Raw genomic sequence first — 16,246 nt, 5'->3', positions numbered from 1 at the left:
ATGGAAAATAGTGGGAACCCACCACAAGCTATGGAAGAATGTAGCTTCTTCTGTTTGCCAAGGTGGAGAACACAGAAACGCCGCCCAAGCACAATCTGTGCATTTTTCAGAAGGGCGGGAAATGCTTTACTTAATGCAGTAAGGTGGAGGAGAAGAGATGAATACAGGGTGACCTCGGACAAAGGACTCTCAGTACCCCAAAAGAGCAATGGGGGAAGAAGAGAAAAGGAAAGCTGCAGTTGTACTGAAAAGGGGAACATCCAGTGCCAAAGCAGGGCAAATAGTCCAGCGCAAACAAAACATTCTGTAAAGGATGCAAGAAGGAATGTGAGAAAACGGCACAAAATCAGTGCAAACAGCAGTGCCCCTGAGAAGAAAATACATAGATATGAGGAGCCAAATAGATCAGGAGAAGATTGTCTAAGTGTGAAGAGCTCTAGAGACTCCCTCCCCATTTCACTGTCCAGCCTTAGGTTTCAGTTTGAGCTAGGACAGGGGGCATTTGGGAAAGTCATGTTGGCTTCATTCACTGGAAAGGATTCCATGGTAGCAGTTAAAATGGTTACGAAAAAAGCCACAAAGCATATATTACCAGAGAAGAGGACATTGGAGTTGGCTAGGAACAGCCCGTTTCTCTGCCACGGGTACGCTGCCTTCCAGACAGAAACCCGTGTCTTCTTTCTCATGGAATACATGCCTGCAGGGAGCCTTGAACAGTACATGCGCAGAGTGGGCTGCATGAAGGAGAGGACAGCAAGGTTTTATTCAGCAGAAATAGCCTGTGGCCTCCAATACCTTCATTCCCGCGGCATTATCCATAGGGACCTGAAACCAGACAACATCTTACTTGATGGTAGAGGGCATGCCAAAATAAGTGATTTTGGCCTTGTCGCAGAAGATATTTTTGGAGCCACACTGACAACGGGACGCTGTGGGACTTTCTTGTACATGGCCCCAGAGATACATTTGGGCAAGGGATATGGAGCTGCTGTGGACTGGTGGTCCTTCGGAGTGATGCTGTTCCGCATGCTCAATGAGGGACTATTTCCTTTCCGTTGTGGAAACTGTAAGAAAGCTACGGCCCGTTCAATTATTCACGATGACCCTCATTACCACAAAGGGTTGAGCAAACGAGCTGTGGCCATCTTGAAAGAACTCCTGAAAAAGGATCCTGAGCATCGTCTTGGAAATACAGGTGACATCAGGCAGCACCCATTCTTTAAAAACATCAAGTGGGGAGATTTAGAAAAGTGCCAGATAGCCCCTCCACGGCACTGGACTTTAAGATCAAAGCACAATCGGAAATCTCTCCAGCGCATGCCACCATGTCTGGAGGTCACCCAGAAATGCCCTCATCTTTGCAACAACCAGTTCTTGTTTGGCCTTTCCTTTGTCAGTCCAGATTGGATGATCTCTCTCAAGTGAACAGATCACATTTAACAGACATGCTCAGACGACAGATTCTTCACATATGCTCAGACAATAAACAAAAATTCATTCGATCCTTGAGCCTAGTGGTTTGCTTTACCAAATATTTGGTTTTCATAACAAGTGTACTTAGTTCAATTTGCAAAGCATTTATAATCCCCATGTTATATAGGTTTTAGAATATGTAAGGGCCAGCTAGACCCTTGTGACTTAGGGTACCTGCGATGTAAATAAAGCTTTGACCTAAGTTTAAATATACAATTTTGTAAAAATATATGGAATGGAACTTAAGATGATCTGTGTATTCCAGGATAAACACAATCCTTTAACAAATTGATGGTGTACATAAGTCATAGAAATAAGAGAAAAAAATGCCAATAGAAAAGGGCTGAATCTGTGGGGAGCCTGAAGGGCCCATAATTGGGGGAAAAAACTAATTGGTCAAATCAAGCCTGAGAAATGAGAAGTTAATCAGTTTAAAGTAATTTCAGCCTTGACTGAATGAGTCATCTAAAAGTTTCAGTGAAAGTGGATTGCGTGTTAAATGTATGCTCAGGACAGTTTTAATATTGATTGACCCCCCCCCACACACACACACACACGCACGCACTTCTTAGCATGCAATTTGGCCCCAAACCCAACCCAAGCCAACAAACAAACGTACTTGCTGACTCTGCAGTCTAGGAGGAGACAGTCAGAGTCAGTGTAGTCTTTCCTCCTGCTGACCCTAGCGCGAGTCCGCGTAAGACGTCCCCACACTACATGTGCAGGGCAGGAGAGGAGCATAGTAAATCAATGGTGCGATCCTGGCGTGTAACCCAAAACGTGAGTCACGATCAGTGCCAACCTTAGGTGTTCAGGCACTTAGGTGTTCTGGTCCCCTCCTTCACTGTACCACACTTCTCTTCACCTCATGTGGTTCAGGTTTAGATCAAATAAACACATGGAAACACAGCCTTGCAGGCATAGATCAACTGTAAACCACATGCAAACTCAGCATTGAAGATATAGGTCAAATAAACAATGTAGGAAAGGTTGCAGTCATGGATCAGAGGTCGCACACCCCAAATGACAGCCCTGGCACCCAGATTTCACAAATAGAACTTGCCCAGCACCCATATTGCATACATATGACTTGCCCAGGTTGTATAAATAAGGACTGGTCCCAGGACCAGATTCTCTTTACTTCTCGTCTTTTTCCCTGCCGCTTCCCTTTCTCTTTATCCCCCCCCCTTGCTCTTTGATTTTCCCCGTCCCATTCTCTCATTTCCTATGCAAATTGAAAAGACTAGCTTGCTGTACATGCAGGAACCTCTTTTTAGCAGGGCTGCACCCCTTATATAAAATACAGCAGTTTGTCACAAAAGCATTAAAACCAACTAGAACACACAGAAAGGGTCCTTGAAGCACACAAGTATGTGTTATATATTATGATCGCCAGCTTCTATTTGTGCACATTATTTCTATTCTTCCTGTACCATTGTTATTTTAATCTTGAAAGTGGCATTTGCGGCATCATCCATGTGTGTTTGGAAAGTCCAGGCAGTCCTGGCAATACACACTTATTTTCAGGATGGGCCGCATCATTTGTGTGAATTAGGTGGCTGGCAGCACATGGAATGCACCAATAGTCATCTTCAAGTGACATTTTAACACAGCCAGGGAGAGTTTCCTCTATGCAGAAAAACTAACAAGAACAATGTCAAGAAGCCGCAATAACTGACATTCAGCTGCTATATTATTTATTCTTATTTCTATGCTTACATTGGCTCACACAAGTTGGAGCCAGTGTTTAGGGTTGCCTAGTGGGTCAACAAAGTAGGCAAATACATTTGGTATGAAAAATAAGTGTCCATAGTCATCTTTAAGCACATTGATAAGGGACTGCTGTCCTTGGCTGAAGTAATGTACGGAACCCCACAGCCGCACTGATTCTAAACCAAGTCTAGCACACTTATGACGATGCAAACTGCTTAGGTATGTGCCCATTGCTAAGACATGCACTATCCCATATGAGCAGTACTGATATGAAAGGACTGCAGAGGCTCACCCACTATACCATTCACATTAATAACAGCCCTAGAATAACACCTTTAAGACCACTTTACATTGTATGATAAATAGCATTTCATCTTTAATCAAAAACACATCAAGACTCAGGGACATTTTGTTGGATGGCCAACAAAATTCCTCCCCATCTGATATAGGTATGCAATGAAATGAGGAGCTTATAACCTTTTATTGTAACCACAGAAAAAAAATGTAATGGTTTGCTACACAGAAAGTTGGGATACATATAAAATTTTACGTTGGCATCAAACTATAATATCTCTGGTAAAACCTATACAAAGCACACATTGCTTACAATTAAAAACATTTTTTTTTTTCAAAAAAATCAACACCTAAATTAGAAAAGTGAGGTTTTAAATAGCACTGGCGTACATCTAAACAAAACTGCCTTTGCCTGATCTATGCATTATGACATCATAAAGGCCAGTGACATCACTGTTTATAGTTCCAGGCCACTCCCCCACGCCTCAGTGCAGTTCAGCGCTTCACACTTACAAGGTGCTTTTGATAGCAAGTTAAAAGTGTTATAGCCAGTTTTGTGAAATAGCAAGATGGAAAATAGTGGGAACCCACCACAAGCTATGGAAGAATGTAGCTTCTTCTGTTTGCCAAGGTGGAGAACACAGAAACGCCGCCCAAGCACAATCTGTGCATTTTTCAGAAGGGCGGGAAATGCTTTACTTAATGCAGTAAGGTGGAGGAGAAGAGATGAATACAGGGTGACCTCGGACAAAGGACTCTCAGTACCCCAAAAGAGCAATGGGGGAAGAAGAGAAAAGGAAAGCTGCAGTTGTACTGAAAAGGGGAACATCCAGTGCCAAAGCAGGGCAAATAGTCCAGCGCAAACAAAACATTCTGTAAAGGATGCAAGAAGGAATGTGAGAAAACGGCACAAAATCAGTGCAAACAGCAGTGCCCCTGAGAAGAAAATACATAGATATGAGGAGCCAAATAGATCAGGAGAAGATTGTCTAAGTGTGAAGAGCTCTAGAGACTCCCTCCCCATTTCACTGTCCAGCCTTAGGTTTCAGTTTGAGCTAGGACAGGGGGCATTTGGGAAAGTCATGTTGGCTTCATTCACTGGAAAGGATTCCATGGTAGCAGTTAAAATGGTTACGAAAAAAGCCACAAAGCATATATTACCAGAGAAGAGGACATTGGAGTTGGCTAGGAACAGCCCGTTTCTCTGCCACGGGTACGCTGCCTTCCAGACAGAAACCCGTGTCTTCTTTCTCATGGAATACATGCCTGCAGGGAGCCTTGAACAGTACATGCGCAGAGTGGGCTGCATGAAGGAGAGGACAGCAAGGTTTTATTCAGCAGAAATAGCCTGTGGCCTCCAATACCTTCATTCCCGCGGCATTATCCATAGGGACCTGAAACCAGACAACATCTTACTTGATGGTAGAGGGCATGCCAAAATAAGTGATTTTGGCCTTGTCGCAGAAGATATTTTTGGAGCCACACTGACAACGGGACGCTGTGGGACTTTCTTGTACATGGCCCCAGAGATACATTTGGGCAAGGGATATGGAGCTGCTGTGGACTGGTGGTCCTTCGGAGTGATGCTGTTCCGCATGCTCAATGAGGGACTATTTCCTTTCCGTTGTGGAAACTGTAAGAAAGCTACGGCCCGTTCAATTATTCACGATGACCCTCATTACCACAAAGGGTTGAGCAAACGAGCTGTGGCCATCTTGAAAGAACTCCTGAAAAAGGATCCTGAGCATCGTCTTGGAAATACAGGTGACATCAGGCAGCACCCATTCTTTAAAAACATCAAGTGGGGAGATTTAGAAAAGTGCCAGATAGCCCCTCCACGGCACTGGACTTTAAGATCAAAGCACAATCGGAAATCTCTCCAGCGCATGCCACCATGTCTGGAGGTCACCCAGAAATGCCCTCATCTTTGCAACAACCAGTTCTTGTTTGGCCTTTCCTTTGTCAGTCCAGATTGGATGATCTCTCTCAAGTGAACAGATCACATTTAACAGACATGCTCAGACGACAGATTCTTCACATATGCTCAGACAATAAACAAAAATTCATTCGATCCTTGAGCCTAGTGGTTTGCTTTACCAAATATTTGGTTTTCATAACAAGTGTACTTAGTTCAATTTGCAAAGCATTTATAATCCCCATGTTATATAGGTTTTAGAATATGTAAGGGCCAGCTAGACCCTTGTGACTTAGGGTACCTGCGATGTAAATAAAGCTTTGACCTAAGTTTAAATATACAATTTTGTAAAAATATATGGAATGGAACTTAAGATGATCTGTGTATTCCAGGATAAACACAATCCTTTAACAAATTGATGGTGTACATAAGTCATAGAAATAAGAGAAAAAAATGCCAATAGAAAAGGGCTGAATCTGTGGGGAGCCTGAAGGGCCCATAATTGGGGGAAAAAACTAATTGGTCAAATCAAGCCTGAGAAATGAGAAGTTAATCAGTTTAAAGTAATTTCAGCCTTGACTGAATGAGTCATCTAAAAGTTTCAGTGAAAGTGGATTGCGTGTTAAATGTATGCTCAGGACAGTTTTAATATTGATTGACCCCCCCACACACACACACACACACACACGCACGCACTTCTTAGCATGCAATTTGGCCCCAAACCCAACCCAAGCCAACAAACAAACGTACTTGCTGACTCTGCATGACTCGGGCACTATATATTAACATACAGTTGAAACACATAAATAAAAACACAAAAGCCAGGAGGTCGTTGGAAAATGTAAGGCCACAGCGCTTTATTACTGTGACAAAAAATGTAGAAAATTAGTAAAACATAAACATTGTTAAATAACATTTGTAGGGATGTCCCGCCAAATACCATACGGGAACCGTTGGGTCGGAACACCCTACCCTTCCAAAATTCCCCCAGGGACTGAACCCGTGGAGAAATTAACAAGAAACATAACGTCGGCATAACAGCCAACTGTAAACATACCACCTTAAAGCTCAGAATTCAGCCATAGACTCCGTTCAGATAAATAAAAGTGAAAATTTGGGGAGGGAGGGCGGTTATTCACTGCTTTAACAGATTCTCTGCTTAATAAGCTGGAAATATTGTCTGACCAAAGGCGGGAAAGGGGGGTCCCATAAATAGACAGCCAGAAACCCCACCCAAGCAGGACAAGGAACCCTATAGGATGTCCTACGGATGACCCCTTTCTACATCCTGACAGCAGCTTACTGTTAATATAGGCCCAGTCATGCAGCCCTTACTCTTATTATCCAGGGCTTGTCTTGACTCGGGCACTATATATTAACATACAGTTGAAACACATAAATAAAAACACAAAAGCCAGGAGGTCGTTGGAAAATGTAAGGCCACAGCGCTTTATTACTGTGACAAAAAATGTAGAAAATTAGTAAAACATAAACATTGTTAAATAACATTTGTAGGGATGTCCCGCCAAATACCATACGGGAACCGTTGGGTCGGAACACCCTACCCTTCCAAAATTCCCCCAGGGACTGAACCCGTGGAGAAATTAACAAGAAACATAACGTCGGCATAACAGCCAACTGTAAACATACCACCTTAAAGCTCAGAATTCAGCCATAATCTACGCGTTTGACCGCCTTAAACGCGGAGATTCCTCCACAACTGGACAGCACGTTCAATACCCGTGGTGACCTCGAGACACCACAGATCGGCTCCCACATCGCTCAGGTGAACACCGTCATCTCGAAAAAACGCCGGGGAGTCAGTCGTAATCTCAGGGTGAGAAATCACCAGACCTCCTTGCAACGCAACGAAACGAGCAATAGCCTTATTTACGTTCAGGCGAGCCCTATTAATCCCAGCCAACGACCTCGCACCCCTCCAAAATAACCTGGGGATGATCTCGGACCACACTATAATGACACCGGGCATAGAAGCCTGGAAACGAACGATATCACACTTAATATCTTTTTTGAGGCGCCGAAGGGGCACCGAACATAAATCGTTCCCACCCGCGTGGATAACCAAAATCTGGGGAGGCCTGTCAAGCCGAATAGCCCGCTCCAATTCGTAAGCAATCCCTTCCCAGCGAAGGCCCCTCACGCCCATCCAATGGATCTTCACTTCAGGCAGGACAAAACCCAACTGACGACCCGAGCGCCGAAGTGCCGCTCTACGCTCGGCCCAAAAAACGTAGGAGTGGCCAACTATCCAAACTAAACACGTCCTGCAACCTAAAGAAAGAAACAGAAACAACAAGACGTCGGAAAAAGCAGAAAAAAACGCGATCAGAAACACACAGAAAGGAAAACATTCGCCACCAGACAGGAAGCTCCGCAACAACAAGCATCAAATGTAGTTTGTTATTTTTGTTTTTTTTTTGTTTTTTTTATTACATTTTTTTTTTTTTTTTTGTTTGTTTGTTTTTTTGTTTTTTTTTTTGAATTTTTTTTTTTTTTTTTCGTTTACTACGCATAAATGCAAACCCATAGCGATTAGCAGTAGGCGTAATTATGTATTTATTTATTATCATTATTATTATTTTTTTTTTTGTTTTGTTTTATAGTTATATCAAAAGGGGGCGAATATAAGACTTGAAACGGGCCGATTCCCATCGCCCGATTCTCTTGATAACAGAATCGCACAGGCCCCATCGAGCTGCCTGAGTAGCCGCACCAATGCGGAAGGAATGAGAGCAATACTCATGAGGGGGAAGGAACAAAGCAGCCAAGCAGCGCCGGAAAACTGCAACGAATTGGAAACGGGAAAGAAAAGAGCCATCCTCATGAATCAGCAATGGCCCGTCACCGTGAGGTCTAATCGCCAAGTAGTTCCGTAAGCAAAGCAGCGGGCAGAGATCACTACCTTCAAAACGCGCTAAATGCACCGTAAAGCCCTTCCCACACTGGTCAGTCTTGGAGCGATATATGCGTAGACAAAGGCTGTCCATACTCGGGAACACGTCGCAGTAACGCAAGCCACCGGGGCAACGCCTAGTCGGGAAGACCAGTTCCGAAACTCGTAACGCCCCAAAAAACGCAAGCGTAAAACTCAGCTGAAAAAGCGTACTTTCGTAAGCCGAGGTACAAACAGAAGGCAGAACACGGAACAAACGCTCCAATAGATCCAGCGTAACTGGGCGGCGAGTGTCGCGCTGAAAGTAACCCTTCTTGTAACCCTTCAGAGCCTGCCTAACCAGAAAGCATTTCGTGAGGTCCTTAGATCCCATAAGCTTGAAATAAAAAGCCAGGGCAGCCATTTTGCGGGAAATGCACGACACAGACACGCCGCTGGAGTAAGCATCCCCCAAAAACCAAAGCAATACTGCCAACTTATCGTCATCCCGCACAGAGTCGCCGGCTTCAGCCAACGTAGCCGACCATTCCTCCCAAATGCTACAGTAAGCCGTCCACGTGCTGTCAGCCATAGAGCGTCGGATTAAGGCCATCGCACCACTACTCCCAAATCCCAGAGTTCCACAGGGCACTCCACTCCATCCGAATCCGCATCTGGGGCCAGGATCCGGAATCGCTCCAGCTGAAACCGAGACAGAGAATCTGCAATTTCGTTCTCCACACCGGGCAGATGTTGAGCCCTAAGGTATATATTGAAACGCAAACAAAGTAATACTAAATTGCGTAACAGCCGAACCACTGGAGGGGAAGAAGCAGTAACGTTGTTGATAGCGTGCACCACACTTAAATTGTCGCAATAAAAACGCACCTTTTTGTTGCGCAGTAAATCGCCCCAAACATAAACGGAAACCAATATCGGGAACAGCTCCAAAAAGGTCAAGTTCGCGGTCAACCCATCATCCCGCCAGCACTGGGGCCAAGCCCCCGCACTCCAATGCCCACGAAAATACGCACCGTACCCAGAAGAACCCGCCGCATCGGTCCAGAGGCACAACTCAGAATTCGAAACCTCGCTATCCAACCAAAACGTTTGACCATTAAAATCGCGCAGAAAGATATCCCACACACGCAGATCGTCCTTATGATCAGCAGTAACCCTAATAAAATGGTGAGGGGCGCGAGCACCGGACGTGGCTAATGACAGACGCCTACAGAAAATACGGCCCATAGGAATAATCCTACAGGCAAAATTCAGCTTACCAAGGAGCGATTGCAACTCCTTCAGGGTTACCTTCTTCTTAGCAACAACAGTCTGGACCGTGGACCGCAAATCAACCACTTTGTCTAACGGGAGACGGCAGCACAAGACCCGGGAATCAATCTCGATTCCCAGAAATTTTATAACCTCAGAAGGACCCTCAGTCTTTTCGGGCGACAAGGGAACCCCAAAAGAAGCCATGACGCGCTGCGTAGTTTGTAAAAGGACGTGACACAGCCAAGAGCGCGGAGGACCAATGCACAAAAAATCATCCAGATAGTGGATCAAGGAGGGAATACCAGATTCCGTCCTAATGACCCATTCCAGAAAACTGCTGAAAGTTTCAAAGTACGAGCACGAAATGGAACAGCCCATGGGAAGACAACGATCCACATAAAACTGCCCGTCCCACTTAAAACCCAACAACCTGAAACTTTCCGGATGAACTGGAAGGAGGCGAAACGCAGACTCCACGTCAGTCTTAGCCATCAGAGTACCAGCGCCATACGACCTAACCCAGTGTAAAGCCCGGTCAAAAGGGGTATACGAAACAACACAACACTCCCTATCGATACCATCATTTACCGAAGAGCCCTTCGGATAGGACAAGTGATGTATTAATCTAAACTTGCCTGCTTCTTTTTTAGGGACAACACCCAAAGGGGATACAATCAAATCCGGAAGAGGGGAAAAAAGAAAAGGGCCCGCTATTCTCCCCAAAGCGACCTCTTTCCGCAACTTCTCGGTGACCACTTCCGGAAAAGACAAAGCAGACTGCAAATTTTTAACATCGAACGAACCTCGCTCAGCCCGACAAGGAATACGAAAACCTTCTGTAAAACCAAACCACAACAATTCAGCAGCTACCTCATCCTCATAACGCCGAAGCCACGGTAGCATCGCGTGAGCGTTCACCGGAGTTCTCCCCCTTTGCAACAGTGCTCGCGGCGGAAGCGGATTTTGCCTTTTTAAAGCATTTAGATGAGGCATGGGAACCCCCACAGACCGAACACTCGTGTCTGTATCTGCAGGAAGCTCCCCACCGACACATACCCTGGTTGAACTGCCAACAACAGCCTTTCTTATTGCCTGCCGAAGACGCGGCTGCCGAAGCACCCCCGGCAGTCCCTGTAAAGGGGTTACCCGAAGACCTGGCCGGGGCAGTAACCCGGAGCCACAAGGCAATGTCCTTGTGGTCCCAACGAATATTCTTACGGACTGACATACGCTGCCTAAATTGCTCGTCATAACGCAGCCATGCCATGCCCCCATACACCCGGTAAGCTTCTCCGATGCTATCCATATAGCAGAACAATCCTGAGCAATGCTCAGGGTTTTTCTCGCCGATGACACTTGCCAAGATAGCAAAAGCCTGCAACCAGTTCGTAAACGTACGAGGAATGAGGCGATAGCGCCTCTTTTCTTCCTCCTCCTTCTTACTCTCATCCCCTTTAGAGCCCCTATCCAAATTAAATTTCTCCAAGGGAAGAAGAGAAAAAATTTCAACATACTCGCCCTTCCATATACGCTCCCTCACCTCCTGCTTGAGATGCGCCCCAAGCGGGCCCTCGAAGCACACATAAACTTCACCATGTGCCGAATCACCAACCCTCTCGGGCTTGTCAGAACTTTTTACCGTAGCCTTTTCCACCGTCTGCAGCGACGGCGCCACCGTGGAAGGGGCAGGCACAGGTGGAGCAGGTACTGAGCTGGCCACCGTACCCAAAGGGGGGGGCAAAACACCAGTGGGCTGTGGAGCATAACCACTCCAGACCGCCTGCGGGCACAGGTTACCAGCCCTGAACCTCTCCTCACATTGCTGTAAAAATGAACGAAAACCCGAAAATAAATCCATAAATGGTAAAGGAGACACCTGTGGCAAAGGGGGAGGGGACGCAGCGCAGGAAACAGGACCCCCAACAGCAGCAGACAAAGGGAAAGAAGTATGTATAGGAGGGTGTTGTGCAACAGGACCAGAATCCTGAACATGCTCACCAGAACTGCTGGGTTGCAGGGGAGCCATTCCGGACGGAAGAAGATGTTCTGCAGCAGCAGCGGCATCTGGAGCGGAACAGTCGTCGGGAAACAGCAACGGAGAACAACCAGACGCCTGCTGAGATGTATCCTGATGAGCACCAGCCTCTGCGGGCGAAGGAAGCGCCGCACGGCCCAAACGAGAGTGAGAAACAGCCGGCGAATCCCTGCAGACACCAAAAAGATGGCCGCTCGCATCCTCTTCACCTCGGCGCCTCGATGACGTCACAGCCCGCGACGACCTCTGCCGGCCACGTGATAAACCCGGCATGGCGGGGGCCATATTGAAAGGAGACACGCCGCCGGGAGCAGGGACCACAACAGAAGAAAGAGGACGCCGTGACCGGGAAACAGACGGAGGAGAAACACGTCCGGACGATGAACGCTGCAACGGGGTAGGTGGAACCACATCAGAAGAGCCGTCGTCGTCGGAATCCCGCGCGACCACAGGTTCCGGTGGACAGGGGAGGACAGGAGCCCGTCTCGCAGATCTTCCACGGCTGGCAGAATTCCTTCTGGACGTCCCTCCTGCATTCGACGGTCTAGTAGCGCCGGGAGAAGCAGAAAGTCTGGGTCGTCTGGCGGGCCTCCTGGAAACCTCGGGACTAAGCCGGGACGGAGGCCTACTCCTGCGGGCCCCAGCTGAAGCAGAAGGGCCGGCCGGCATGTCAGAAACTAACGAAGCCAATTTGTCTTGCAGCCAGGAACCACCATTGGCCACAGCAGCAGCCCTGATGGCAGCCAGCATGGCATCAACGTCCTGATCAGCCATATGCAGGTATGTAGATATGAAGAATAAAGAGATAAAGTGATAATAGATTCACTGCTTTAACAGATTCTCTGCTTAATAAGCTGGAAATATTGTCTGACCAAAGGCGGGAAAGGGGGGTCCCATAAATAGACAGCCAGAAACCCCACCCAAGCAGGACAAGGAACCCTATAGGATGTCCTACGGATGACCCCTTTCTACATCCTGACAGCAGCTTACTGTTAATATAGGCCCAGTCATGCAGCCCTTACTCTTATTATCCAGGGCTTGTCTGTCTAGGAGGAGACCGTCAGAGTCAGTGTAGTCTTTCCTCCTGCTGACCCTAGCGCGAGTCCGCGTAAGATGTCCCCACACTACATGTGCAGGGCAGGAGAGGAGCATAGTAAATCAATGGTGCGATCCTGGCGTGTAACCCAAAACGTGAGTCACGATCAGTGCCAACCTTAGGTGTTCAGGCACTTAGGTGTTCTGGTCCCCTCCTTCACTGTACCACACTTCTCTTCACCTCATGTGGTTCAGGTTTAGATCAAATAAACACATGGAAACACAGCCTTGCAGGCATAGATCAACTGTAAACCACATGCAAACTCAGCATTGAAGATATAGGTCAAATAAACAATGTAGGAAAGGTTGCAGTCATGGATCAGAGGTCGCACACCCCAAATGACAGCCCTGGCACCCAGATTTCACAAATAGAACTTGCCCAGCACCCATATTGCATACATATGACTTGCCCAGGTTGTATAAATAAGGACTGGTCCCAGGACCAGATTCTCTTTACTTCTCGTCTTTTTCCCTGCCGCTTCCCTTTCTCTTTATCCCCCCCCCTTGCTCTTTGATTTTCCCCGTCCCATTCTCTCATTTCCTATGCAAATTGAAAAGACTAGCTTGCTGTACATGCAGGAACCTCTTTTTAGCAGGGCTGCACCCCTTATATAAAATACAGCAGTTTGTCACAAAAGCATTAAAACCAACTAGAACACACAGAAAGGGTCCTTGAAGCACACAAGTATGTGTTATATATTATGATCGCCAGCTTCTATTTGTGCACATTATTTCTATTCTTCCTGTACCATTGTTATTTTAATCTTGAAAGTGGCATTTGCGGCATCATCCATGTGTGTTTGGAAAGTCCAGGCAGTCCTGGCAATACACACTTATTTTCAGGATGGGCCGCATCATTTGTGTGAATTAGGTGGCTGGCAGCACATGGAATGCACCAATAGTCATCTTCAAGTGACATTTTAACACAGCCAGGGAGAGTTTCCTCTATGCAGAAAAACTAACAAGAACAATGTCAAGAAGCCGCAATAACTGACATTCAGCTGCTATATTATTTATTCTTATTTCTATGCTTACATTGGCTCACACAAGTTGGAGCCAGTGTTTAGGGTTGCCTAGTGGGTCAACAAAGTAGGCAAATACATTTGGTATGGAAAATAAGTGTCCATAGTCATCTTTAAGCACATTGATAAGGGACTGCTGTCCTTGGCTGAAGTAATGTACGGAACCCCACAGCCGCACTGATTCTAAACCAAGTCTAGCACACTTATGACGATGCAAACTGCTTAGGTATGTGCCCATTGCTAAGACATGCACTATCCCATATGAGCAGTACTGATATGAAAGGACTGCAGAGGCTCACCCACTATACCATTCACATTAATAACAGCCCTAGAATAACACCTTTAAGACCACTTTACATTGTATGATAAATAGCATTTCATCTTTAATCAAAAACACATCAAGACTCAGGGACATTTTGTTGGATGGCCAACAAAATTCCTCCCCATCTGATATAGGTATGCAATGAAATGAGGAGCTTATAACCTTTTATTGTAACCACAGAAAAAAAAATGTAATGGTTTGCTACACAGAAAGTTGGGATACATATAAAATTTTACGTTGGCATCAAACTATAATATCTCCGGTAAAACCTATGCAAAGCACACATTGCTTACAATTAAAAAAATTTTTTTTTTTCAAAAAAATCAACACCTAAATTAGAAAAGTGAGGTTTTAAATAGCACTGGCGTACATCTAAACAAAACTGCCTTTGCCTGATCTATGCATTATGACATCATAAAGGCCAGTGACATCACTGTTTATAGTTCCAGGCCACTCCCCCACGCCTCAGTGCAGTTCAGCGCTTCACACTTACAAGGTGCTTTTGATAGCAAGTTAAAAGTGTTATAGCCAGTTTTGTGAAATAGCAAGATGGAAAATAGTGGGAACCCACCACAAGCTATGGAAGAATGTAGCTTCTTCTGTTTGCCAAGGTGGAGAACACAGAAACGCCGCCCAAGCACAATCTGTGCATTTTTCAGAAGGGCGGGAAATGCTTTACTTAATGCAGTAAGGTGGAGGAGAAGAGATGAATACAGGGTGACCTCGGACAAAGGACTCTCAGTACCCCAAAAGAGCAATGGGGGAAGAAGAGAAAAGGAAAGCTGCAGTTGTACTGAAAAGGGGAACATCCAGTGCCAAAGCAGGGCAAATAGTCCAGCGCAAACAAAACATTCTGTAAAGGATGCAAGAAGGAATGTGAGAAAACGGCACAAAATCAGTGCAAACAGCAGTGCCCCTGAGAAGAAAATACATAGATATGAGGAGCCAAATAGATCAGGAGAAGATTGTCTAAGTGTGAAGAGCTCTAGAGACTCCCTCCCCATTTCACTGTCCAGCCTTAGGTTTCAGTTTGAGCTAGGACAGGGGGCATTTGGGAAAGTCATGTTGGCTTCATTCACTGGAAAGGATTCCATGGTAGCAGTTAAAATGGTTACGAAAAAAGCCACAAAGCATATATTACCAGAGAAGAGGACATTGGAGTTGGCTAGGAACAGCCCGTTTTTCTGCCACGGGTACGCTGCCTTCCAGACAGAAACCCGTGTCTTCTTTCTCATGGAATACATGCCTGCAGGGAGCCTTGAACAGTACATGCGCAGAGTGGGCTGCATGAAGGAGAGGACAGCAAGGTTTTATTCAGCAGAAATAGCCTGTGGCCTCCAATACCTTCATTCCCGCGGCATTATCCATAGGGACCTGAAACCAGACAACATCTTACTTGATGGTAGAGGGCATGCCAAAATAAGTGATTTTGGCCTTGTCGCAGAAGATATTTTTGGAGCCACACTGACAACGGGACGCTGTGGGACTTTCTTGTACATGGCCCCAGAGATACATTTGGGCAAGGGATATGGAGCTGCTGTGGACTGGTGGTCCTTCGGAGTGATGCTGTTCCGCATGCTCAATGAGGGACTATTTCCTTTCCGTTGTGGAAACTGTAAGAAAGCTACGGCCCGTTCAATTATTCACGATGACCCTCATTACCACAAAGGGTTGAGCAAACGAGCTGTGGCCATCTTGAAAGAACTCCTGAAAAAGGATCCTGAGCATCGTCTTGGAAATACAGGTGACATCAGGCAGCACCCATTCTTTAAAAACATCAAGTGGGGAGATTTAGAAAAGTGCCAGATAGCCCCTCCACGGCACTGGACTTTAAGATCAAAGCACAATCGGAAATCTCTCCAGCGCATGCCACCATGTCTGGAGGTCACCCAGAAATGCCCTCATCTTTGCAACAACCAGTTCTTGTTTGGCCTTTCCTTTGTCAGTCCAGATTGGATGATCTCTCTCAAGTGAACAGATCACATTTAACAGACATGCTCAGACGACAGATTCTTCACATATGCTCAGACAATAAACAAAAATTCATTCGATCCTTGAGCCTAGTGGTTTGCTTTACCAAATATTTGGTTTTCATAACAAGTGTACTTAGTTCAATTTGCAAAGCATTTATAATCCCCATGTTATATAGGTTTTAGAATATGTAAGGGCCAGCTAGACCCTTGTGACTTAGGGTACCTGCGATGTAAAT

At 45.9% G+C, this 16,246-nt stretch overlaps 2 protein-coding genes and 1 pseudogene across 2 annotated transcripts; all 3 read left to right on the top strand.

Annotated features, from left to right (window-relative positions):
* LOC149302452 (protein kinase C delta type-like) lies at positions 1–1,425 on the top strand. The gene has a single exon (XM_089482542.1). It carries the CDS (start codon positions 1–3, stop codon positions 1,423–1,425), a length of 1,425 nt encoding a protein of 474 aa, XP_089338668.1.
* Positions 1,426–4,049: 2,624 nt separating this feature from the next.
* Positions 4,050–5,474, top strand: LOC149302451 (protein kinase C delta type-like). The gene has a single exon (XM_089482541.1). It carries the CDS (start codon positions 4,050–4,052, stop codon positions 5,472–5,474), a length of 1,425 nt encoding a protein of 474 aa, XP_089338667.1.
* Positions 5,475–15,279: 9,805 nt separating this feature from the next.
* LOC149302450 (protein kinase C delta type pseudogene) lies at positions 15,280–16,011 on the top strand (annotated as a pseudogene).
* The last annotated feature ends 235 nt before the right edge of the window (positions 16,012–16,246 follow it).

This window comes from Sceloporus occidentalis, unplaced genomic scaffold (assembly GCF_023333645.1).
Source record: "Sceloporus occidentalis isolate IW3139 unplaced genomic scaffold, rSceOcc1.0.p SCAF_19, whole genome shotgun sequence".
NCBI lineage: Eukaryota > Metazoa > Chordata > Lepidosauria > Squamata > Phrynosomatidae > Sceloporus > Sceloporus occidentalis.
The sequence above is the reverse complement of the archived record's forward strand: the minus strand, read 5'-3'. Positions and strand labels throughout refer to the sequence as shown.

Coding starts and splice junctions, on each gene's coding strand:
- LOC149302452 (XM_089482542.1), top strand. CDS start 1: ATGGAAAATAGTGGGAACCCACCACAAGCTATGGAAGAATGTAGCTTC.
- LOC149302451 (XM_089482541.1), top strand. CDS start 4,050: ATGGAAAATAGTGGGAACCCACCACAAGCTATGGAAGAATGTAGCTTC.